Below are 27237 nucleotides of genomic sequence, written 5' to 3' on the forward strand. Positions count from 1 at the left end.
AAAACTGCTCCTCTTACTGGCAGGAAACGCTGACTCCTGTGAAGCTACTTCTGTCCATCCCTCTAGAACAAAACAGAGCCCCAGTTTCCCAGCCCTCAAAGACAGCAAAGTAAATATGGAAAACGATCAAAGGAGGCTGATGGGAAGAGGGAAAAAAATGAATGAAAAAAAGGAAGAGTTAAAAATATGAGAAGCTGCTGGGTGTGGTGGGGAAAAAGCAGAAGATAGGAGGCAGGAAGGAAAGTGAGAAAAGGGAAGAAGAAATGAAACAGGAAGGGCCAGAAGTGTGGCACTCACAAACTACCCATCAGAAGACACGGCAGGCTTTAATGAAAGATCAAGGGAAGGAGAGCAGAGGGTAACAGCTTCGTCTCTGAAACCCACTCACAGAAGCCATGTGGGACCCCTTCTCCCTGCCAAGCCATCACATTCTTGAATTTTAGCTTCAAAAGCCTCACCCGGGAGTGAGACAGACAAGATTAGCACTCATTCCAGGCACTCCCTCCCCCACCACCCACCTCATACAGAATTTGAGAAGCTCCCTCAGCTGCAGGTAGGCAGAGGGTCAGAGGACAGAGAACAGTGTAGGCACAAGGTTAGAACCTCTCTATAAGTTCACAAATCCAACAGCAGCAGTGGAAAGGGCCCATCTGGTATTCTGGGGGACACAATCTCATAGAAGTGTCCAAGTCACAACAGTGGGGCCGTGGATATCAGGGTAGGGAGCTCAACACAGCCAGGAACCAGTGTGTACCTTCTGTTTGGTCCCTTTCTACTCCCAAGACAAAGGGGCCATTCCCCAGTGCCCTGCCCCAGGCCTCCCTCTTTCCTTGATTTATCAGTAGTCACTGTTCTATATATAAACTAAGAGTGAAGAATTCATTGGGGGGGGGTGCTGATGAGAGAGAGCAGCCCCACCTGTTTGTGCCCATGGTCAGGATGCAGCCATCACCAAATTGGGCTGTAGTTACTTCAAAATATCAGGGGCCTAGGCTCCTGAAATTTTAGTTATAGGAAAGTAAAGCAATGTTTTTGCACAGCAGAGCTCGTGGCCTGTGAAGTTCATGCCTGTTACACAAGTACTGACTTCTCAACCTCTCCTAGAAAAAGATACCATCAGCCTTTCTGGCGTGGCACCTTGGTCATCCATCACTCATTGCCTGGCCTCTCCCCATCTCATCAGTTTCTCAGCAACCTCCCCCAATGGCCAGATGAGTCACAGCCACACATTAGGAAGGCATCTGACATCACTGTGGTCAGGGTGCAAGCCCAGTGCCAGTCCTAAGTTCCTGGGTCTCAGGCAGCTGAATCCTGCCGTCAGCACTTAGGTTAACGGCTCCACTGATTATCATAAGCTCTGTGCTCAGCTCAGGCAAAGGCAGGGGAGCCCTGGTGTTGGAGCAGCATAGCCACTAATCATTGCATGTTCCCAGGTGCTGCTCAGGTGCTTCCCGGCAAGGCCTTTGAAGAGTGTGTTCATTCAGCATTCCTGGGCTCTGAGTCATCACAAGGTACAAGTACGGAAACCACTGCTGTGTTGGTGCCTTTCTCCTCCAACTTTGGGTGCAAGATAGAGGGGCACAAAGGGCCTCCCTCCAGGAACTATTTGCGGGGCTGGGCAGCGGTCTGGAGAAGGGGGCTGACCTGCTGGCCCAGTTTACAGTCCATTCCCTAGCGCCCTCCCTCAGTCCTGCATTTACCAGCAGCCAGTGTGCTGTGGACTAGGAGCCAGAGCCCTGGGTGGGGGTGCTGCTGCGACACTTGAGATTTAATGAGGGTAATGAGGAACCGCAGGCCACTCCACTTCCTGCCCTATGTTCAGGGAGAAACATAATCTCACGAGTAAGATTTCAGGGCTAACTCAGAGGGGGAGTCTGGGAACTCAGAGAAGATCAAGGTGAAGGGAGAGAGGCTCTCCCCTCCCATCAGACTGCCCAAGTGCCACCTAAACAACTGTCCTCTGGCAACGGGGTAAGTCTCTGATGGAACTCTGAGGAGTAGCCCCAGCAAAGGCTGTGACCGTGACCCAATTCATTGGGAAGGCCAGATACATCCACTGCAGGGGTCCACTGTCCCTCCAAGTTAATCAGTCAGAGGCCTCAGTGAGAGTTTGTAATCTGAATAAAAGAAAATAAACTGCTTTTCCTGTGCAAAGCGCTCAGGTTTATCACCATCCCTTCTTCTTCTCAGGCAAGTTACATGTCTGTGCTAACCACGCTCAACTAGCCATTTGGGAGCATGCGTGACTTTCTCTAACACAAGTGGGAGGGGGAGAAGACCAAGGAAGCTCTTCTGTCCCAGTTGTGATATCACGGTCTCTGCAAGAGTCACCCACACTGAGACAGAGGGATTCCAGCCATGGTGGCATCTAGACTTCTCTCTTGGTTTGGTCTGGAAGTTTTTCGGACATGAGAAATTCTCTGGATACCACCGAATTTTTCAAATATGGAGTTGGTGCGCCTTCCTCACAGACATCATCTGGCCCTAAGCTTTGAGCAGAATAGACAAGCTCTTCAGCTTCTGAGAAGGTCTCCTCTAGCATTCCAGAATACGGGTGTTGGAATTTTCTGTATGGAATCTCGGTTGAAATGGGGGGCTCCACGAAACTCTCCCCGGGGGGACAATAAGGCCTGTAGGGGGAGGTCACGTATTCATTCTTTTCCCCTGCCAAAATGTTTTCCTGAGACTTTCCAGATTCCTCTGTGGAAACGTCTTCTAGAAAATTCTCAAAGTTCACCACCAACTTGTCAATAAAGTCTTTAGGGGCAGAACGTAGTTTTAGAATCCTGTCTTCTTCCATGTTCAGAGAGTCATCAAACTCATTCAGATTTAGCTTATCCTGGAAAGAGAAAGGGATATCCCCAATGGTCACTTGGGGGCTACACATGATGTAACCAAAAGCTCATGGGGTTTGGGACACCCAATGCCCCACCTGTTGACCATCTCCCCATATTCCTCCCAGAAGTGGTGGCCAATCTCCTCTACATGCCCTTCAACAGGAGCTTGGCAAGATTGGCCCATTTCTTGCCCTTCAACAGGAGCTTGGCAAGAGTGGCCCATTTCCTGAGAAAGAACACATTGTACTCAAATAATTTCTTCTTTTAGAGAGCTCAAGGCTATTTTCCACATGATTGTACGCTCACAAAAACCCAGCTGAGATGGGAGCATCAAAATTAGAACTCTTCCAAATGGCAAAAACATAATCATAAAGACAAATGACTTGCCCATATCACCAAAAATCGAAGGTGGCCCTGTGGCAGGGGCAGTTTCGTCTTTGTAATCTTTGTATCACCAGAGCCTACCTAGCCCAGTGCCTGACATACAGTAAGCAACTAGTAAGTGTTTGCTGTAGAGGCCAGACCTACAGATTACTCCAAAAGCATTTTAAACATCAGTCAATAGTGCCTATGAATTCATTTACTCTCTTAATAACTTTTAATAAGTAGGAAAGTAGATCATGTAATATAGGACTGATAAAGGAGAGAAGAAAATAGAAATCAAAATAACAAAAACAAAAATAAATAATAAAAATGTCCATGTTAAAAAGAGACTTCTGAGTTGAAAGAGGGCCAATATTAAAAATTCCTGCATCAAGAAACACTGGAAACAATATTTCAATAGTAAGGATTTAAAGGTAATATTTGATTGGGCTTATTTCTACGTAAGCAAGAAGCTAAACTTTAAAAATTTTCAGAACAGTTTTAATTTAAAAACTTATGAAAAAGGAGGTTGCTACATATGATTAATTCACTAAAAAAACCCATTTCCAGTTAAAGTGTGACTATAACTTCCCCAATCTGAGAAAAACAAAGTGAGGCAGCCTTCTCCGGCCTTTGGACATCTATGCACGTCCCCTCAGAGGCTCCAGGTGGTCTCTAGATTAACTTGCTCTTGGCTGTATTTTAAATGGCCTCAAATCTTATAGTCAGGCTCTGTTGCTCTCTAACTACACAGTCAGGTCCTGAAGGGTAGGGCCAGCGTCTTTCTTCCAGGGTATCCTTTGTAGGACCGGTTCCATGCCCAGCACACACTGGGTCCTTGTAAACCTGTTGAAGCCTTTTCTCTTGTCCAAAGGATGAGGTCAGTGTCATTCCAAAAAGGCTGATTCCATCTGCCAGCCATTCCTGGGGGGTTTTACTGCCGAGTTTTGTCTGTGGGAACCCTGTACAAAGCTCAGCCCGGCACGGCTCCACACCTCCAGCGCCCACGACCACCTCCCACAACCAGCCTGTTCAACGATTTTCTCAACAAAAACAGGAGTGTTTACCTTGAAATCATCTTCCTGCCATGTGGCTATACTGCTTTTAGCAGGGTTGGGGACATCAGGCCAACAGAGGTGCTTCAAATTGCTGATAAAAGATAAGATTTTAAAATAGAAATGAGTCCCAGAAGCATTTGACTTGGACAATATGGCTGAGCCAAAAGCATGGGGCTTTGCTAAAGAAAATTGTGTGGTTCCCTATGAAATAAGGGCAAGCACCTGGTCTCCTGCCTGAAACTGGGAACGCAAACTAGTGTGTTGGGAGGGTGCTGAAATTATTATACAAGTCATCAATGGGATGTGATAGGAAGAGATCTCTCCACACGCAAAGCTGCTAGGCCTTCCCTCCCCATTCTCCACACCTGGTCCTGATGCTAGAAACCCAGACCATCACAGAGCCATTTCTTTGAAATTTATTCTTTGTGAACTCTAGTACTCTAAACCTTGTATGCTACACACACGTTACTACAGTGATTCTCAAAGCGTTGTCCTACCCAGCGACATCGGCATCACCTGGGAACTTGTTAGACATGCAAAGTATACAAGGATTTGTGCTGGTGACTTGCTCACAACCTGCATTTGGGAACCGAGGTTGACGTGAGCTTGACCATAACTAAACACAGCTGCTTGGCAGAGACGGCCCACAACTGTGCAACTCTGGGGAGAAAAGTCTACTGGGAAAGGGGCCCTTGACGTAGCATGAGGCTCTCTGGAGAGAGAAAGCACAAGACCCTGAAGACAAGCTTCCTTCCCCAGAGTGGCCACGGCAGACAGGACAAATGTCCCTGCCACCAGCCCTCCAAAACCATTCCACAAGCAAGGCACAAGTCTGTGCTGGGCGTACGACTGGCCAGCACTCTAAATTCATGGGTACTCAGCTCCCTGCTCTGCCTAGGAGAGAAGCTCGTGTCCTCGAGACCTTCTGCTACTGCCAGGGAGCCTCTCTAGACATTGAGAGAAAAGACTTTCTCTCCAACTCTAGTCTCAGATACCAAACACAGCAGACAAAGTCTATGGGGCAGCTGGCACTCCCCTGGCCTCAATAGGGCCGAGGCCAGTGCAGGGGGCAATGGGGAGTGAAAGTCCTCTTGTTTGGTCAGAATTCTGATGAGCCATAGTATATGGCACATAATAAACTCAATAAATATGTACCAAATAATAAATGAACGAACACCTCCTTAATGGTAGAGCACCCTCTTCCACCCATGAGGCCTTCCACCCTTCTCCATCCCTGCTTTTGAGGGCACGTACTGTGGGCTGTAAACTCACTTGGGTTTTTTCAGACCATATGCCACCGTCAGGATGATGAGAATAAGTAGGCCTCCTCCAACCAGAGAAGTTATAAGGCAAATCTCAAAGACACCTTTGAGAAAAGGAGAACAAAACTTAGTATCAGGCTTAGCCACTCACTTTCCTGATAAAAATCAAAGATTAACTTTTCTTCCAGTAGCTTCAGCAACACATTTCTTGTTAGTTTTCTTCCAATTCATTCAATTAAAAAAAACAACAACAACAAAAGCAAACAAACAAAAATCTTGGTGTTTGTGGCTCCCCATCTAGTTCTCATCTCCCTGAACAATACTGACATACACTGTGTTCACCAGGTCCATCCTCCAAGTTCATTCATTTCGTGAATATTTATTGAGCACTTATGATTTGATAAAACAAACAGCAATAAACAAGAACTACAAGATCCCTGCTCTCATTGAGCTTGCATTCTAGTAGAAGGATTCAGACAATAAATAACATAAGATTGTTTCTGATAAAACAGCAATAGAGTAACCAGGGTAAGATGGGAAGAAGATTAGCAACATTAGTTACTAGGGTGGTGAAGGAAGATTTCTTTGAGAAGTGAAATTTGAGCTAATATTAATAATGAGAAGGAACCATCATGCGAAAATATGGGGAAAGCATTCCTGGTAGAAGAAGCAGCACATGCAAAAGCCTTGAAGCCGGAACAAGTGAAGGAACATAAATAAAAGCACAAAGTGGTAAGAGAAGAGGTGAGTAAGGGAGAGATGATGAAAGCTATAGGAAGGAGGTTAGATTTTATGTAAAATACAGCAGAAGCCACTGGTGGGTTGTAAGCAGAGGGTCTAGAGTTTTAAACTCTGGCTGTTATGTGGAGAACAGATTGTAGAGGATCAAAGATAAAAGCAGTGAGATCTATAATCTGTAGACCAAGGGTAAGAAATTTCCAGGCTCTAAGGTAGGCGCTTGCCTTATTTGACCCCTTGAGAAAATTCCATCACAGAATGCAATTTGTGCCTAGTGTTGTGAAAATACAACATGAGTTTGACAGATTTTAAAGAGCAATATCAACAAGAACTCCAAAAAGGCAATGTTAGTCCATAAAAACAGAACATGCATTCTACGTAAAAACATATGCTATACTCACATGTTCCAGAATCATAAAGCTATATCTATTCTTTCGAAAATGTGAAGAGCAAGAGGCTTTCAAGAGTACTGGAAGCAGACTATTTTTAGCTGTTTGCACTGCAAAATTTGGAGATGTTCCTTCACTTTTGATATAAAAGATTGTTCATTCCTTAAACAGTTTTAATACATCCTTAAAATCAAATCTCTTTTACGCAAGGACTAGGAAAAAATTAACATATTTCTCTGTTTCTCCCATTCTCCTTCCTTCTTCTTCCTCTTCCTCCTCTTTCCCTCTTGAGTATTCCCCATAACTGTCATATTAAACTACATTGTATTTTACATTTTTGTTATATTAAATCTTTTTTGCTCCCTATTATTTATTTTATTTTATTTTATTTTATTTTTTAAGGAGGACGCAGCTCACTGGCCCATGTGGGTATCAAACCGGCAACCTTGGTGTTATTAGCACCAGACTCTAACCAACTGAGCTAACCGGCCACCCGCTGCTCCCTACTTTTTAATGTAAAAGCTGATAGGTAGAAGATATTATGTACTTTTTTTGTTCAAAAACTCCACAAATGAGTCAACCAATATTTTGTTCAACCAATGTTTTCCCTCCAAGGCCCTGCTGTGCAGTAACCTCTGGCATCAGACGCTAGTGACTGTGAACTTGGGGACAGCCTTGTGGCAGGAGCTGGTTTGGGGCTGAGAGTGAAGTCGGTATTAACTCGATCCCTCCTCCTCAGGATAACATAGGGCCACCCAGGAGGAAGGAGCAAAATGACCAGGCTTTCAAAGTCAGTGTTGCCTTCCCTACCTACTCTCTCCTCACCTACATGCCTTTCAGGAAGGTCAATGTACCAGAAAGCAGACGGCTCTTCTCACTTAGGTCGGCCCTTCCGTTGGGCTTCCCCCTGCCTTCAGCAAACAGTATGTCTGACTGGTCTAAGGGAAACGGCGAGGAGACGCACCCAGGGCTTGGAGGGAATACTCACTAATTGACAGTGTCTTGAAGTTTATCCTGGTGCCATTGGTCCCCCCGGCTTGGGTACTGGCCATGACCTGCACAGTGTAGGAGGTCTGTCGTGTCAGGGACTCCAGGCCGTACTGCAGGACGCTGGAGTTCACTGTCTCGGCTAAAGGAACAACAGAAGTCAAACACTACAGTCAAGCCCAGCTGAAGTTGTGCTTTAGTTGCATTGAAATAAGAGCACTAGAACCTGTACATCTAAGCTTGGCCATCTCATACCCCAATCTCTCGATGCTTACAATTAGCCTAACAAGATGAATCAAACACTTAAATATAAGAGCTAAGACTATAAAACTCTTAAAAGACAATGCAGGGTAAATCTGCATGGCCTCTTGGCAATGGTTTCTTAGACATGACACAAAACATGCAAAAAACAACGACAAAATAGATTAAACTGGACTTAATGAAAAGTAAAAGCTTTTGTGCAACAAAAGACACTATCAAGAAAGTGAAAAGGCAACTCACAGAATAAGAAAAAAATATATGCAAATTATGTATTTGATAAGGAACTTATATGCAGAATATATTTTTAAAACTCTTAGAACTCAACAACCAAAAGACAACCCAATTTAAAAATGGACAAAGAGATTGAAAAGATTTTCTCCAAAAATATATACAAAGGGCCAACAAACATATGCAAAGATGTCTAACATCATTAGTTATTAAGGAAATGCAAATCAAAATCACATTGACATAGCACTTTGTACCCACTAGGATAGCCACAGTAATTTTTAAAAAATAGAAAATAACAAGTGTTGGTAAGGATGTGGAGAAATTGGAATTTTCATACACTGCTGGTGGGAATGTAAAACGGTGTAGCCACTGTAGAAACAGTTCCTCAATAAGTTAAACTAGAATTACCATATGACCCAGCAATTCCACTCCTAGGTATATACCCCAAAGAATTAAAAGCAGAGACTCAGACAGGTATTTGTGCACCAATATTAGCAGCATCATTAATCATAGTAGCCAAAGGGTAGAAAGAACCCAAATATCCATCCACTGATGAATGGATAAAGAACATTTGGTATATCTATACAATAGAATATTATTCAGCCATAAAAAGGAATGAAGTACTGATTCATGCTACAACATGAATAAACTTTGAAAACATTATGCTAAGTGAAAGAAGTCAGACCCAAAGGCCGTATTTTGTATGATTCCATTTATGAAATATCCAGAATTGGTAAATCCATAGAGACCGAAAGCAGTTTTGTGGTTGCCAGGGACTGTGGGAAATGGGCAACGGGAAGTGACTGATTGATGGGTACAGGGTTTCTATTTGGGGTGGAAATAGGTAGTGGTGATGGTTACACAACATCATGATGTAGTTAATGCCACTAAATCATATACTTTCAAAAGCTTAAAGGGGTAAATTTTATGTTATATGTATTCTACAATAACAACAACAACAAAAATAGCTTAAACAGGAATCCAAGCCTAACACAGAAATTAGGGTGTCAGAAGATACTGTAGATTCAAGAAAAAAGTATGACTTAGCGGTGGGCAGTAGGAATCATGGTCAAGGTTCCTGTCCTGCACGAGGTGAGTGCCACCAAATGCGGTCTGTCCCCACTCCACTCTTTAATCCAAGCATGCCCCACGCTGGCTTAATAGTCAAGAAGCTCCCCAGAGGCGAACCTGTTCACAGCCTGACAAATTATATCAACTCCTCCAGTTCCTACAGGACTCTCAGGTACTGCCACTTCATTCTCATTTGACTCCAAAAATCTCAAGAGGCAGGTGCTCTTGGTCCCATTTTCAGAAAGGCTCAAAGACGCTAAGAGACTCATGCAAGGTTGCAGCACACCAACCATGGGAGACACCCCTATAACAGGTCTATGCATAGCATCTATTTGGGGTTCTGGGTTTTTTTAAATTTGGCTATAAGCACACTTACAGAATTCCTTTCCATCCTCGGCTTGGTAAAATATGGTATAGTTGCTGATGAAACCGTTTCTCTGTCTTTTGGGAATCTCTTTCCACATGATTGTGACTGTTTTCACGCCAATGTTCTCTGCCTTGGTCACAGGACCTATTGATGGAACTTTACCAGGAAGGGAAATATATAACATAATAAACACTGAGTCACACCCCAGCAGATCCTGCCCCCAACAAAGGCTCTGGTCAGTACTCAAACTGAAATCAGTGTTAGAGGTGGGTGATGGGGGCAGAGTAGGGAATTGATGAATCAACTCATTTAGGGAAATTGTTTTCTGGAGTCATCCGTCTTGAACAGGAAGAGAAGCAGTGTCCACGATCAGAGAAAAAGGACTTTCGTATAGACCTCTCACTCTAATTTAGCATCCAATTCTTTCATTCACATCTGCAATAGCTATTGTCATATAGTTGAAGAGTATGCTTCCATGGGCTTCCTTTGAGTGACAAGATATATTTTTTTCTGTTGAATTTGGAAGATATTAACTTCTAAAAGGACAAAAATGAAATCTGAGAAGCTCACCAGTAAAACCCTTACTTATAGCTATGCAATTAAAAATAATTTTTTAGCATGTCAAACTTATGATTTACTCTGTAGGGTCCCTATGGGGTCCTAACTAAATGTTATTTCTGCTTACAGCGCTGTTTGCACTAAGTTTCTTTGTGACATTGGCAAGTTGTTTCACCTCTCTAAGCCTCAATTTTCCATTTGTGAAATGAGGGGCTTGGACTTGACAATCTCTAATGTCTACCCCCACTTTGAAATTCAGTGAATCTATAACCTAACCACCAGTGTGTCACACATAGCCTACTGCATGATAAAGGTGCAGCATGGGTGAGCACTAAGACTATGGGCATTCACAGACTTGTCTGACTGTTAGAGCCCAGTGTTTCATTCCCCCATAGGACCCTGTCCATACATACTGCCTTCTTTGACATAAGCCTGGATGGAATATGGCTGGCCCACTCGGTCCTGCAGCATTGGATACACAGAGATGTTATAGCACCAGAAAGGTTTTAATTTATCTGTTAAAAAAAAAAAAAAAAAGGAAAGTGAGGGAGAGAGGAGAGAGAGAGATAAAAGCAAGCAGTAAGTACAAAGTATGGTATGCAGAAGGAATACAAGGCTAAGAGTTATGGCCTTAGATTTATGGAATATATTCTATTTCTCTACATTTCCATATCTGGAAAATAAGTTTAGTTGGGAGGGTCTGTAATGTCTATTCCAGTTCTAACATTTTAAAATAATTCTTAGAACTAAATCTGCACCAATCTGATGAAATGACAGAGCCACCCAGGAAGGGAGAAGTAAGAGATCCAGTCCCTTCTCCACCACTGATTTTGTTATATGACTTGGGGGTACTGCACAATAAACTTAATCCTTCTGTCAATAGTATATCACTGTAGAGAACTCAGATACCATGAATTTTAGCTCTTGTGTCTGCCTGCATCCCTGCATGAGTGTAATTCTTCATATGGATGCTGTTAAGTATTAAGAAAAGGTTGGACTGATAGGAATGTGAGGATAAAACCTCACTCATGTGTCTTACAAGGATCAGAGACTTTTTTGAAAAGAAGGTTATTCCCTGTATCCATCACCTGGGAAAGGGGCCTACCTCTGAAACAGGAAACCAGAACTAAAGGGGGGTCTCCTGGGTAGGACAGATGGAATACAAAACCCATATGCTTGCCTCATAATCAAGATATCTGGGAAGTTTTCTCTAATGGTGGGTGTCAAAACAGTGTTTTTCACCTGGAAACACGCCCGATACCTGGTCTGATATCCATGACTTCATGTCCCGGCATTATTGCTGGGAAATGCTAAGAAATGTGTCGCTTCATTAAGCTTGCCATAGCTTGTCAAATGCTATTAACCACATTCACAGCTGTGAAGCCAAAGTTAAAGATTTAAAAACTGATGAAAATGAAATAGAATCCTCCTCAGAAGGAGCTTGGGGGGTCCACATTGGCTACCTTGCTGGATTGTCCAGTTCCTGGCCCAAGACACAGATTCCCAGGAAAAGGTGGAGGGCTCTGCATCCAAATCTGGAAACCACTCAACCATCCATGAGTCCACCTCCGGAACGGAGCTTTGCCACTCCACCACTAGCTGGTCCTGAGTGAGGCAGGCATGCACGGCCTCGATGCACTGAAATGCTGAAAGGCAAGAAAAAGACGGCTTCACAACTACCCAACTCATCCTCCAAATGCACCAACCACATGGGCATCCATTCATTGCCCAAATCACAAAGAAGGTCAAAGTTCAGGATCTCCACAGCAGTTTCCTTTGTGGTACTGTTTTTACCCGTTTTATTGTATCCCTTCTCTTTACTCCCCATCTTTGATAATTAAGTGCCTTCTTAATCATTCCTTACCTCCCCCAAATTTACCTGTTTCCAGAAAAGGGTCTCACTAGAGAGGTGATGACTAAAAGACTAACCGTCTACAGGTGTCTCTGCAAGTCAAAAGGAAAGCAAGCTTGAGACCAAGAATAAATCTCTAAAGGCAGAATCTCAGGCACCAGTAATTCTGCGGCTGGAAACCTGGAAGATAGTGACCCATAAAGCATACCACGGAAAGAGCTTCAAATTTCAACTACCTGGGCTGGCCCTACACAACCTGGTTATGGATTCCTTTCCTCAAGACAGTAAGAATTGTGTCTGTACCACAAAGCACCTAGGTATGGACCAATACGCAAATGACAACATTTTCTGCCCACCCAGCAGAAAACTCACATCTGGAAACAGGTCTCAAAGATTCCTTTAATAGAAAGGTGAACATGTGGCTTCCAATCCAGTCTGGGCATTAATCAGAATTAGAGATCTATCTCATTGAAAATGTTCTGAATATGTCTAAGAGAAGAGAACTATTTGGAGGTGCAGTTAGGCAGAGTAAGAGGGCACAAAGCAGTGGTGCTCAGAAGACCAGAGGTGTGGCTCTCCCCTCTCATCCACTCCTCACACCCACAACACACCTGAGCCTTCAACATTGGAATCCACAAAAAGTATGTTAAAATGAACATCAGAGACAGTCCGGGATGAGGGCAGAAGAGGAGACAGTGTCCCTCAAAAAACCCCAAAAGCCTTTTGAAGCTGGGCGCCTAGGCCAAGTGTAGGGATTTGGTGTGGAGGCTGGGGGTACAAAATCCTGCTGTTTCTAGGCAACAGGAGGGCTGTGTGCATACATGGGAGTCTCTGTTCTTGAAGGACACAGTTTATGGATCCTTTTCCTAAAGTGGGCCTTTATGAGACACTCCAGCTGCTAGTCCTAGAAGCAAGGCTAGGTGACTTGTCAACCTAACAAGGTAGCTCTGAGGAAGAGCAACTGAGGCATAAAGGAAATGTGGCAGGGGCCAGGGCCAGGAAATCAACCCGCCTAATCCCTGGGGCTCCTACTTCCTCCTCCCTGCCCGCCACTACTAACAGCCTCTAAGCACCGTAAGTTTCCATTACAGACAAGCTGAGAGTCATTACTGGAGCCTCGGGAGCCCTGCCTAGCTTCTTGTGGCAGATAAGGTGAGTGCTCACAGATCCTCTCAGATTTCTTCTTACTGTTTTTGTGTATTTTGTTTGATTAGGATAACTTTGAGATGTGACTTATACTCCAGAGCCCTATGCAGTGTCCGGCTGGAACGACCATCCACCACCAAAAGACCTCCTCAATACCACAGAAGGTGACCTTATTTGGAAATCAGGTCATTGCCGATGTAAGTAGTGAAGACGGTGGTCCTTCAACCCATAAGACTGGTATCCTTATAAGAAAAGTGGAATTTGGACACAGGCACACAGGAAGCTGTCCATGTGAAGACCTTGGCAAGGGATTGGAGTCATGCTGCCACAAAGAATATGTGGGGCTTCCAGAAACTGGAAGAAGTAAGGAAGGATCCTCTCCCTAAAGGCTTTTGAGGAATCATGTCCCTGCCAACACCTTAGAATAATGAGACAATACATTTCTGGCTTTTGAAGCCACCCAGTCTGTGGCACTTTTTTGGGCAGCCCTGGGAAAACCAAAAAACACTTCGGCTTGGCTTCTTCCCCTTCCCTGGCCTTGCTTCCTCTGCTTCCTTTTCTGGTCTCCCTAGAGGCACTTTCTTAATAAATTACATGCACACAAATCCTGGCCCAAAGACCAGAGTGAGTGTTGGTTTCTAAGCTCACACTCCATCCCTTTATCAACACTGGTGCTCTGAGGAGCAGGAGTCAGGTGCAAAAAGCCAGATGTGCTGCAGGGACTGAGGGAACAAGCCCAGGCTGAACACCGGGATGGCAGAAATGGTTCAATTAAGCCATGAGTCAACCTTAAAAGACCAAAGGGTCTAAACAGCATTAAAGGGTGCTGAAAGAGAAGTTTCCAAATCAACACTGTGCTTAACATAAACTAATTGCTGGATCCATCCATCATTCAACAAGAACTTTTTGAGCAGTTTCTCAAAATACAACACACACCCAGGGGTGGTAGGAAATATAGATCCTTCCTGAGGAAAGATGCTTTGACAATGAACGTGTTTAATGTCTTGTGACTTGCATGAAGGCAGTCACTCTGGGCCGATCAAACAGAGCTCTCAGGTGGTGCCTCACCTTTGCCAGCTCTCCTAGGCTGATCTCAACTCCATCCCATTTCAGTCCCAACCTCTCACTGCACAAGTGGCCTTGCATTTCCAGGCCCCACCTCAGACCACTTCACAGCTGCCTGTTGCCTAAGGTCTCCTAGAACTCAGAGGATGTTCAGGCCAGAAGGAATCTGAAGGGATATCTATTCCTTTCCCTAATTTTAAAGATGGGAAAATAGAGGCCAACAGAGCTGAATAACAGCTCAGCGTCACACACCATCTGTGACCAGAATTGTAAGTCACTTCATTAATACCAAGTCCAAGCTTTAGGATAAATTATATTGTATAAATTTGGAATCATACAGGCCTGGGCTTGAATTCCACCTGAGAGACCTTGGGCAAATTACTAAGCTTTCCTGAATTTCGGCTTCATCATCTATGAATTGGATCTAATAGCATCTACTTCATGGATTATTTCCAGGCTAACATTAGGTTAACCTGTCATCTTAGCACAATGTGTGACATATACTAATGGATAATATATGATTATTATACTGACTTAATGATTGTTATACTTGCAACAATTATTATAACTATTCTCTAGTTGACTCCACTTTATTAAACAAAATTCTATAAAACATTACTTTCTTATATGTCTAGGATAGGGGTCTATAAACTTTCTCCATAAAGAGCCAAATAGTAAATATTTTAGGTTTTGCAGGCCAAATGGTCTCTGTCACAACTACTCAACTCTGCCATTGCTGCACAGAAGGAGACACAGACCATATGTAAACAAATAGGTGTGGTTGTGTACAAATAACAATTTATTTATAAAAACAGGTGTCGGGCCAGGTTTGGCCCACAAGCTGTACTTGCCTGCACCTGGTCTGGGACCACTATAACTGATGATTGCACTGATGCTTCTGACACAAAGCAAGTACCTTCAGAATTGGGAAAAATGAACAAAAAAGTCTATGTAAATTTGGCATAATTTTAGTTAAAGTATATTTTATAGTATTTTTAAAGTTGATAATCCATGTCTAAAAAATTTAATCAATCAGAAATTTTATTATGAATGACAATAATAATAATTAGCTCTAAACAAAGCATTTTACATACGCAGTCTCATTTCATCTTCACACACAACAGCTCTATGAGGAAGGTACTATATGATAGCCCCATTTTACAAGTAGCTAAGGTTTAGAGAGGTTAGATAACTTGCCCAAGGTTTATGTATCTAGTGAAAGAGCAAAGATTTGAATCCGGACCTGTTGGAGTCCAAAGGCCATGTTTTTATCCCCTACTTTTTACTGCCTCCCACTCCAGGGCTACGCCAGGAAACTGAGATGACTGATCAGCAGCAACTCTATTAACGAACGTGTATTAAATGACACATGCATTTGTCAGAAACTTCAGAACCAGGGGTGCTGAATAGGCCAGAACAAAGGACTGTGGGGAATACTATTACATATCAACTAAAATAATACCAAGTATAGCTCAAAACACAAAATGTGTACATCTAAGAGTCTTTAAATGAGGCAAGGGAAGAAATGGGCTAAGTTTAAGGAAAAGAGAAAAAAGGGAGCATAGGCAGACAAGTCTAGAGCCAGTAGTGTAAATACTTAAACCAGTCTAGGTCTCAGCAAATAGAAAAAGGTGGCAAATTGGAGAGTGCATTCCTATGGTGTATTTCAACAAACGTTTCTGAATGATTTTTCTAGGCAACTGCTCTATGCCTGTTCTAGGTATTGGAAATGGAGGAGGAGGAACAAAAGGAGGAAGAGGAAAAGGAGGAAAAGGAGAAGAGAAAAACAGGTGAAAATCTCCGCCCTCATGGAACTTGCATCCTACTGAGGGAGAGATCGGTAATAAACACAATAAATGAGAAAACCTATAGAATGAGGAATGGTAAGATTTGTAGAGAAAAGCAGGGACGAGGAAATCTATCCCTTGCAGTTCCTTGAATAAAAGTCAAAGAAGGTATTTTATTCCAAAACAAGATATAGGGTATGAGTTTGCCGGGGAGCAGTAAAATGTTAAAAACTACTTACTCAAAAGTATAGTGACCAATTTATTGTCAAGTATAGATATTAGAACTTTTCCTAACTTGGTAATCAAATGGAAGGGGGAAATGGAAGAAAACGGGAGAGTGAGCAAAGAAGAAGGGAGAGTGAGCAAACCCAGGCTGAGGCGTGGTCAATACTATGAGAGGGAGATTTCAAAAGAGAGGTTTCAGTCACAGAGAACAAATGCGGCAGATCTGACGGCTGTATAGGGCTCAACCCAGCTTACATTCACTTAGACCAAAACAAATAGAAGCTGCACATAGAACGTCTGGGCTTATGACTTGGTATAATATGATTTATGAAGTCTGATTTTCCACACAGGCACTTTACTTCAAGGGGCTCATGAATTACCAGAAGCTTTTGCTCTTCCCACCAGAACCTAAGAAGTGTCTATTACATTTTCATTTTGACTCAAGTGAAACAGTAACCCTTGAGAGGATATGGACTACTCCTTGGCCAAGTGGATGGGCGCAGGCATCTAAGTAAGAAGTCTACACTGTACTCACACTTTTCATCAACCGCCGGAATCCTCAGGGTAGCCACTGGAGACTCTCCAAGAGAATTGTAAGAAATCGCAGACACCCAATAGGTCTTGTCTTCCAGATACAGTTCAAGCTGCTGGTTAGTGGTGTTCACTGTCACTGTGAGGTTAGTGTTGTTTTCTGGAAAGTACCATATGTTGTAGCCAAGTGTTTTTTCTAGGACTGGGGCTCCTTGTGCCTTCTAAACACAAAGGAAACAAAATTTATTGCCAAAAACAAAAAAGGAAAGGCACTGAGATGGTGTTAAGTGGTGTGGAGGGGTGTGTGGGTAATGTTAACTATTAGCTGCTAACCTACAAGCAGGCAATTACCCTCCTGGGATGAATTACAGACCCGCTGCTGTGACATTAAACCTTCAAGTGCCAGAAGAGGGGATTTGCTAAATGGTCCCTTGGTATCAACCCTTCTAAGTCTAAGTCCATGAGGCTAAACTAGGAGAATGCCTGAGCCAATGTAAGCAAGCTGCCTCCATTTCCTTTTGGCTGTGTCTTTCTCTTTATCCCACGTGGACAGAAGAATATAAAGTAAAATGTTGAGGCATTCCTTCCGAGCCAATCCCAAGTCTGTTCTAGCCCTGGATCACCCCTAGGCTGGAAGCCTCCAAGGGTTGGAGAGTAACTGTGCTCCCCTTCTGAGAGGGGAGCTGGCTTCTCTGGACCAGGTGCCCTAGGCATCCCAGCTAGGAGAACTAAAACATTCAGGGCTGCTCTATCAGTTCTAAATCTTTGGTGAGAAGCCGAAGATGACTCTAGAGGCTCCAAGCCAAACTCTTCTTTTCAGCCTTGAACTTGAGACCACAAAACAGATGTTTTACATAGGGATCAGAATGCTGAGCATTTTCCAGGAACTATAAGACTTTCCAGTTGTTCACATTCTGTTACTGATAACACACATAGATGGAGCAGAACTACTGAATATAAGGCCAGACAGGACTTTAGAAGTCACTTTGTCCCATTACCCTCCTAGTGTGGGAATTTCCTTTACGGCTCCCATGACATAGAAGGTCAGTCAGAGGAGCCTTTTGTCTCTTAAGACACTCATTCTCTTTTTAAAATAACAGCTTTATCGAGATACAAGTCGCATACTATAAAATTCATTGTTTTAAAGTATATGGTTCAGTGGCTTTTAGAATACTCACAGTGTTGTGCAATCATCACCACTATCTAATATTAGTTCATTCTTTTTTAACCAACTCTAATTCTTAGAGAACTCTCCTATTGAGACCAAAGGAAGATCGGTTCCCAGGCGAGGGGAGAAAGGAGGAGGGCACTGCAGTTCATATCCTCTACTTCACAGGTGGTCTACCTGCCCCACTGCAATGTAGCTGGTCACACGTGGATATGCGCCACTGTTTACTTTCTTTCCCCTCAAATATACTGACACCCAAATTGTGCTTTTCCCTGTCTGTTGCCTCTCCAACTGGAGGGTGTCCCATAGTCCTTGGTGGCGGCGGGGGTGGGGGTTGGGAGGGTCGGGGGTGGGATGGGTGGGGCGCGGGTGAAGGGAGAGGAAAAAGTTTGAAGGATACTCCAACACTGAAGTAATTGGGGTTGGAATGTCATTTGGAAAAGCCAAATGGAGAAGGGTGACTTCTCCATTTTCAAAAGGATTTTAAACTTGCCTGGACTTTAGCAAGTAGGAGATGACATGATAAGTATTTTCTGAGAATTTTGGAAACATAGTAAAGAGTTTTGGCATCTCACTGCTTTCCTCCCTTTCTTCCCCTCAACACTCCCATCTTTTCTCTCCTATTTCCTGACTGTTTTTTCCTTCTTTATTTGTCCTTTTCCTTTCCTATCTATTCTCTCTGCCTCCTCCTTTTCTGCCCCTTTCCCTACCTTCTTCTATCATCTCCTCCTTCCTCCTCTTCTTCTCTGCATTACCTACCTGACTTCTCCTTTGTTCCTCACTTCCAGGACTCCACCCTGGAAAGGACCTGGTCTGTCCTTGCACCCCACTATACCAGTACTTAAAAGCATACATGTGCAATGTATGTTTGCAGTGACCTGAGGACACATGGGTGAGCTGCCCCCAAGTCAGTACTCTTCTCCACTGTAGGATGTGGGCTACAGAATTTTACATTGCCTTCTAGTGGCGTCCAGCCAGTGATGATTTTCACCAGAAGGTCAAGGTGCCTCCTACACTTGCACTTTGTACCTGTTCTAAATGTTAATGTTTCAGACCAAAGAATGGGGGAGCGGGAGCCATGGTCTCTAATGCACATTCAGGCCATCTATAAGATGACGTGTAAGGGCTTTGTGAGCAGGGAAACCATTGTGAGATTGGGGCATCATAAAGTCTCTTGGGAAGGAAATTCAGGAGGTTAAAGTTCAATAATCACAGTTCTTTAAAGTGTAAGAGACCAAGGGTTTTCAACAAAAAACAAACGAACAAATAACCCAGAGTGAGGTCACCTTCCACAACAGCTTTACTGTCCTTCTTCCATCCACTTTGGCTGGTCTCAGGACTCTCCACAGATCTGGGCTAAGGGGAGCTGTAAGGAACAAGAGTGAGGTACTCAACCCAGACAGAAGGGAGCTGCAACGGGTGATGGTGAAAATTAACTGCGCTACCTTTTTAGAAAACACAGTCAGGAAGAATTTGCGTAAGGGAGCCAGCAGGAGTAAGGTAGGGAACAGCGGGTTGGCAGCTGCACAATGACCAATGGTGTCTTCATTTTTTGGCTGAAGGATTTTGAATCAACCAAAGGTAAAAAATAAAACTCCTCTTGGATCTGATGGCTTAATGTCAGGTTAAAAAAAAAAAAAAAAAAGATACACTAGACCCCATCCCCATTGTAATATAATTTATCACTCAATCTGGATTGAAATGTGACATCTCATGTCCTCTAAGATATCCTATCTACATACATTAAAGCTGGAAATGACACAGATAACTGATAAGAAAATATACAATATTTATATATCTACTCCGCAAAAGGATGAAACTGCATACTTACAATGTTATAAAATATAAGAAAAAAATTAAAGAAGAAAGAAGCAAAGAGATAATCTTTACTACATTCCTCTCTGAGTTCTAAATTTAATGCTGATCTTCTGGGCAGGAAAAGTGAAAATGAATCATATTGAGTTGCATATGTCTCATGGCCTGATAAAAAAGAAACACAGAATTCATGTGAAGAGGCAAATATTTTCTGGCTATGGGCATTGAATTCATAAATGGAATTTATAAGGGGATCCTCTCAAAGAAAAGACACAGGGTAACATAAAGACCAATGTGTGCAATCACAATTGAGCAAAAGTACAGAAATATGGTATGTGTATATTTAAAATGCAAGGGAATTATTTTGAACTCAATTCACGCATTTCTCCAGTGAACAACATAATCTAAGACAACATAGTTCAAGTGTTAGCTTCTGATGATCTAACCATACAGGATAAAACTTACAAAAATAAGAGGAATTTGCATTTCACTTGATATGTGGACTATATCTCCTGTATCTCTTGTCTCAAGCAAGTTTTGGCAAGGAGTGGATTACTCACAAGTTATGGTTCAATGATCTGACATACACCTAAAATTTCAAAATGCTAAGCTTTTGATTAAAGAATAACCCACACACTTTAGCCATGAGAGGAAAGCAGAGAAAGTTCTAAAGAACTGTCCAGAAGTCTAGTGACCTGCAATTTGGAGAAGTGAGGAAATGTGTCTAACTGAAGCTGCATTGATGCACTCTGAATCTTTTCTTGAGGAAATCACATGGCTGAAGATAATGTAATTAGATCTGCAAAGAATGGGGTCTGCCACTCAGGCCAAGATCTAAAGTATTTTAGTATTGACAGATTGTTTTCAGAATCTTTTTAACTTGTGGTGATAGAGTGTCTTAAAGTGAAATTACTGAACTCCAACTAAAGACAACTTCATAATCTAGAAAAATGTGCCAAGAGGCAATTAAGTAAAACCTGTTTTATCATCAATGGAGAGTCACATTTCTAGAATGACTCTTGCAGAAAATAAAGTGTGGGTAACACAGTCTAACTGTTAGGCCCTGGGTCTCCCAATTAGAGCTATTGTAATTCCGTATAAGTAAATTGGAATTGTTTAGACTTTACATATGACTTCATCTGTGTTCCATTGAGATGTTGTCTTACAAGCTCTTCCAGGAGTTTTCTGATTTCCCAAAGGTCTTTTTTTTTTAATCGGAAGAAAGGACAGCCAGTACTCAACTTTGTCAGACAGAGAGTACAGGCTGGTTTCAGCTTGTCTACAAACCAATGAGAAGTAAGCAGAGACAGAGTTCTTCCCAGACGACAGCTTTTATACAAGGTTACAAAGTCACTAGACCCTCAAAGGTAACCCACAGAATTGGAAGGGCTCTCACTCCATCTCTTACTTGCAGAGTCTCTCTGTTCCAGTTATGTGGAAGTGAGACTCTGGGATAATAATGTTGAGAGCAAGGGAAAAAAATCCAAAGGCAAAATGTTCATTACAATCCAGTCCCAAAGGTTCATCTGAAGCATATATAGAGGCAAAAATAAACTGATTATTAAATAATCAATCCTTCCAGTCACTTCATCAGAAATATGAGTGAAATTCTCCTTAGATTTATCCCATAGGCAGCCATTTAGCTTTGGTAGATGGAGATGACGAATGAATTTAACCAGTTATTTTCTTTTTTCGCTGAGCCACTATTACCTGCAGATACAGTTCAAAGACAGTCTTCCCAATATAGCCTTCCCGCAATGCAGCTCTTAGTAAAACCACTGCCTCACTAGCATGTAAGTCTTCTACAACTATCACAGCCAATTTTCCAGTACCCATGAGTTAATAATGGATCGACAATTTAATCACAGGGGAAAAAGTAATAATTCTGTATTTGTGAAAGAACAAAATTAACATTTTCCAAATCTGCCAAAAAAACCTACGTATTCAAAGGCATCGATTGTTTGGACCAATATAGGAACAATTTGATGCCATGTTATTTCTATTATAGTCTGGAAATCCCCACCATGCCACCAGTCCGACAGCTCAGACACATACTGGTGCCCTTGCTGAAGACCAACAATAAGAATAGCTAGCTTTTAGCAAGTGTCACTGTACTAATCATTGTACCTGAATGATCTCATTTAATCGCTCCAGCCCTACAATTAGGAATACCAATATTATTATCTCCATTTCTGAAGCACAGAGAAGTGAAGCAACTGCACCATAAGTTTTTAAGTAATAAAGCCAGGATTTGAATATGACTATATCTGTGTCATACTTAAATGTGGGTAAATAACCCTAATAATGAACATGTTGAAATCCAAAATAAAATAGACAGTGCTCCATATTAAACTTAGAATAGAAATTTTCAAACAATTAGGAAAGGTTTGAGGTGGTATGTGTTAAATAACTGGAATTTCATTGTAAAATAGGGAAACAAATAGTTTATGAATTAGAAAAGGATAAATTAAGATTTCTTAAGGGTAGAGGGGTGTATTCTCATCAATTTCCTCTGGGATTATGAAAAAATGAAAAACAAAAGTGAAAGTTCTCTAGTGGTGACTTTGATAAATGAGTGTTGATTTGATTTAATTAGAAAAGGGTACAGAGAACACCAGCATCTAGTGTTTTGCTAATTCATCTTAGCCAAGCTAGCTGAAATAATAAGTGAGCTGAAATGGTAAGTCTTGTTTCTGGCAGCAAAATGAGTGGATGAAATTGACATTAGAGGGTGGCCCGACAGTGATGAGCTAACTTAAGACACTGACCCATCATGGCACCAGTAGGTCACTGAGGAGAAGAGTGACAGCTGCAGGGAGAAGAGCTGTGCAAAACAAGATCACAGATAAAATTTAATCTCCCAGATTGCCTTCTGAAAGGTGTAGCAAAGGAAGAGGACAATTTGCTCAACAATACTCGTGTGTTTCATTCTAATATTTTAAAAGGATGGGCTCAGCAAAGACACAGACAACAATAATTAACTACTCTAATAGTTTATGACCATTGAACCCTTTCTTTTCTGTGCAATTTATGTGTTGTTTGATATTTGTAAGCTATTATATTTGTATTCACTAGACACTTTGAGATAATGTCTGTGGAATGTAAATGTGTTCCCAAATATTGTATATAATTTTAATCAAATGTCTACATTAAATCTACAACTTGACTAATTTTGTTTCAACCAAAATTAATTTAAAAATTAATAATTAATAAAAATTTAAAAATAAATAAAAAGTTATTTTTATTTATTTAAAATTTATATAGTGCTTACCACTTGTAGGACTTTGTTCTAAACACTTAAACACATAATGACTTGTAAATTTCTATGACTTTTTCCTGTACGGCCACAGCCTGCCATAGAAGACTGGATGCCTGAATGACATACAGGAATGTTATCTTGGGGTGAGAAGAGCCTTCACTGGCCATCTAGTGCAACTCCCCATGTGCTGCATGAATTTTTATTGTGTAACCACATCCACCAAGGGGTAGTCCAGACTAAGCATGAACATCTCCAGTGGGGGATTCAAAATTCAGAAGGCACCAGATTATTTCCAGACATCTAACCTTATGGGCAAATGGGCCAAACATCTGTTAATACTAACCTGGTTTCATGGGAAACTCAACCAGGATCCAGAGGAATAAACTGTTATATGGATGAGGGAGCTCAGAAATTGACCTCGGATATTACCTGAGACCAATGTCAAGCTTAGCTATAAGGATGAATAATAAAGCCCTGAAATGGTAGCCAGAGGTGGGGTCAAGAGAAATTCATTGTCTAAAAACCACATGTCTTACAAACAAATAAGGTTAAAACCTTAGAAAGTTAGAAGGGTCAGCGTTTTTACATTTCTTTTCCATAATTCAGAAAAAAATGTGTAGACATCAGCAAGTATTCATCTAATTAGTCACCTATTCATTCATTGTGTTAGGCTGAAAAATGAACCCCAAAGATCTAAGTCCAAATCCCTGGAACCCTAAATGTTACCTTATCTGGCCAAAGGGAATTTACAGATATGATTAAGTGAGGATCTTGAGATAAGGAGATTATTTTGGATTATCCAGGTGGTCCTTAAATGTTATCACAAAGGTCTTTCTAATAAGGAGGCAGAAAGATTTGACAGAAAATGAGAAGAGATAATGTGATGATGGAAGCAGAGATTAGAGTGATATGTTTTGTAGATGGAAGAAGGGGCCACAAACCAAGAAATATAGGCAGTACTAGAATCTGGAAAAGGCAAAATAACACAAAACAAAAAACAAACCATATTCTCCCCTCAGAGTTTCCAAAGGGAAACAACCCTGTTGACGCCTTGACTTTAGTCCAGTGAAACTCATTTTGGATTTCTGACTTCCAGAACTATCAGAGAAAACAATCTGTGTTGCTTTAAGCCACTAAATTTGTGGTAATTTGTTACAGCAGCCATAGAAAACTCATACATTCCAGTATCTACTGATCAGCTAATGGAGATCAGGCACTGGGCAAGGCTCTTGATTTATAGAGAATGGCAACACATGATGAGTGACCCTGAGCAATTTATTAACATCTCTAAAACTCAGCTCCCTCAAATCCAAATGGGGGTGAATCTACATATTTTATAGGGCTCTTAGGAGAATTTTAAATAGTAATAGGAAATCTGCCATTTACTGAATGTTTACTATTGGGTTAAACACATTATTTCATTTAATCTTTAAAATAACACTGAAAAGTACTACTATTAACTCAATTTTACAAATTATATTCCATTACGGGAAAGGGAAATAAATAGTTTGGAAACTGACGCTTAAAGATGAAGTATCTTTCCTTAATCTTTAGTCACCCACAGCCAGGCTGGGATGTAAGCCAAGCACACAGATTCGAAGTACTGTTCCTAATTACCATACTTCAATCAAAGTGTGGTCCGTTTCTCTTTCCTTTCCTTGCTGTCATTAAAGGTGAGACCTTTTGGTTTCTCATTAGTTATACCTTTATTTATGTTTTAGTAATAGCTCCAGGGTTTACAATATATACCTTTAATTTATCATAGGCTATCTTTAAATATTATACAGCTTCATATATAGTATAAGACCTTATTCAGAATATTAAAGATGTGATCTTTTGCCTTTGGGGCAAAAAGCTGCTACCATAATTAACACCATCAGAGGATGGCTGGCTTATCCTGTGGGCTCAGGTAGGCGCAGTGAGGGCCCTGAGGAGGGGGAGTGGACAGACACTCCAAGCTCTAGGATTGTGGGATTACACAGATTCCCAGGTACAGAACTTGACAAAACCCACAAAGGCCATGCCCAGGCCCTAAACTGGAGCAGGTAGAAAAGGAATTACAAAGGACCAGCTTGCCTTCTTCCTCAGTTGTTCCCATTTTTTCTTGGCTCCAGCCACTCCAGAACTGTGACTCCTTAGCTGCACATTGCAGAGCTACGACATACTCTGTAGAAGCCTGCAGCCCTGTGAGGTTGTATGTTTGCTCACTATTGGTATCTTCTTTGGTGAAATTGACTTCCATCTAAAAGACAGAGATAACATTGAGCTGGACGGGAGACCATATGTTATGTTCCTATTGCTCTTCCCCAACCCTCTCTTACCTTTTCAGAACTAGTAGCGTTATATCTCAAATTTTAAAATACATAATAATCATAAATAAACCTCCGTGCATGCCAGGGGACCATTTGCACCTAAATAGATGTGAGTGACCCCACATAACCACACCCTTCCCCACTTCCTGTTTCTAAGCTTGCGAGGCAGAGATTCCTGCCTCTGGGCTGAATGTGAATGAGCAGAGTCTTGATGTTCTGGAAGATGCAAGGTAGAGTCCTGGGACTCAGGACAACCTGGGCCTCAGTGTAAAATTTGGCAGTGATTCCGACACCTAGAACTAAGGCCTCATGGAACAGTCGGTAACTGACACTTTAGCGACATTCAAGTCAACCTCGTGTCATGGACAAGACCCAGAAAAGTTAAGTGATCATGGGCTGCCTCAGCATTTGTTCCCAGCAGAACTAGGATCAGAACTAAGATCAGAACACAGATTTCCTCACTCCTAGACTCCTTCTCTTTACCCAAACCTTCCGTTTCACGTTATTGGTCTTTGGAGGACCAGTCAAGCTGCTAAAGAGCTCAGCAGCCTGGATGCATAAATTTATTTTGACACCATCTTGGGGTGGGAAAGGGGAAGAGGTAAATAAAGCACTTCTCCTTCCTAGACAGCAGTTTCCTCATTAGTAAAATGTGCGTGTTGCTTTATAGAATCTCTAAAGCCCCTCTGGACCCAACCCTCCAAGAGAAATTTAAAAACTCAGCTATTTCTCTCTGAGCGTGGTCATTGTTCTCACAATATGAACTTTTAGCTGTTGGTTTATATTCAGTTGATTAGTAAAAATAAACTGCACTGATAGTTCATTTTGTGACCGTGCACAATAGTCCCATAGAACCCTGGGAGAGAAGGAAGTCCAGACAGTTCTTATGTGTATATAACAGCTGTGAAGTTAAGTACATAATTATAGGTCCTGGGCCTATAACTGAACAAAGTGAGGATACGTATATGTGGCAACAAGCTGAGCACCCCAGCTCTAGATGGATACTTCTGAACTCCCATCCTAGTGAGATGGAGTTGGAGCAAGGAAGTAGGATCCAAACATGAAAGCAGTTTTGCTGCTGAATCCCAGGGTCCCTGAGCCAACAGCCCCTGGAGATGTTGCAATGGTAGAAAAGGGTTTTTGGAAACATAACTTGGGATAATCCATCATCTCTGGGAAGTTGCCTCCCCAATTTACTTTATCTATGGGGCCCAATGTGCACAAAATTAAGACTTTTAGGAGAAGGCCGATCACATGTAAATCAAAATTAAAATCACATTAATCCATAAAATATGTTCAAGAAAGTCTAATAAAGTTCTATTTTACTTGTGACGCTTTAAAAAATATATAATATTCTTTCTAAAAAATCATTTTAAGTTTTCCTCCTGCTTTGCTAGTGCCCTCACTCAGCACAAGTGTGGCTAGATTGCTAGGTCTCCTCACATTCATGCTCAGAAAGCTCTGCCTCAGGCAGCTCTGCAAGCCTGTTCTCCTCAGCCCTAGCCTCTAATGAAACAAAAGCTGCTCAGTCTTTGACTCAGCGTGCCTCTAAGCCTTCTTTTACTTTGGCTCTTTGTACAGACGAGGTGCCTTGGCTCACACAGAGTCCAGGATCAATTGATCTTCCATTTACAGGCTAAAACTTTCCCAACTCAACACAGACAATGGACTCCAACCAAAACATTAATTAACTTCATCAGGTTTGTTTCTAACAATCTATATTTTGTGCCAAACGCTGGCTCACTCAAAGTGTTTGTATCTTAAGAGATGAGTCAGAAGTTTTGGTGCAAAGCCTAAACTAAACTCTTAAAAGAGTCTTGAGATCCTTTTGTAGAGTGTGCCTATGGTTCCATTTTATCAAGGTGAAATCCATTTAGACTAGGGTCATAGGAAAGTTGTTTGGAGGTTGCTGAAGTGTGGTCAAATGAATGCCTGAACTGGAATCAGAAAACCTGGAC

At 41.9% G+C, this 27237-nt stretch overlaps 1 protein-coding gene across 1 annotated transcript in view; it reads right to left on the reverse strand.

The window, feature by feature from the left end:
• Positions 1-2235: 2235 nt before the first annotated feature.
• IL31RA (interleukin 31 receptor A) overlaps positions 2236-27237 on the reverse strand; it is a 60593-nt gene continuing 35591 nt past the window's right edge. The window contains exons 7-16 of the mRNA XM_074328940.1: positions 25044-25209; positions 19180-19259; positions 16730-16946; positions 11583-11765; positions 10533-10634; positions 9571-9717; positions 7636-7776; positions 5531-5624; positions 4268-4349; positions 2236-2839 (exon numbers count right to left, since the gene is read on the reverse strand). Coding sequence (XP_074185041.1) covers positions 2369-2839; positions 4268-4349; positions 5531-5624; positions 7636-7776; positions 9571-9717; positions 10533-10634; positions 11583-11765; positions 16730-16946; positions 19180-19259; positions 25044-25209 — 1683 coding nt within the window. The 3' untranslated portion in view covers positions 2236-2368. The remainder of the gene's footprint in view (positions 2840-4267; positions 4350-5530; positions 5625-7635; positions 7777-9570; positions 9718-10532; positions 10635-11582; positions 11766-16729; positions 16947-19179; positions 19260-25043; positions 25210-27237) is intronic.

This window comes from Rhinolophus sinicus, linkage group LG03 (genome assembly GCF_036562045.2).
Source record: "Rhinolophus sinicus isolate RSC01 linkage group LG03, ASM3656204v1, whole genome shotgun sequence".
NCBI classification, from domain to species: Eukaryota; Metazoa; Chordata; class Mammalia; order Chiroptera; family Rhinolophidae; genus Rhinolophus; species Rhinolophus sinicus.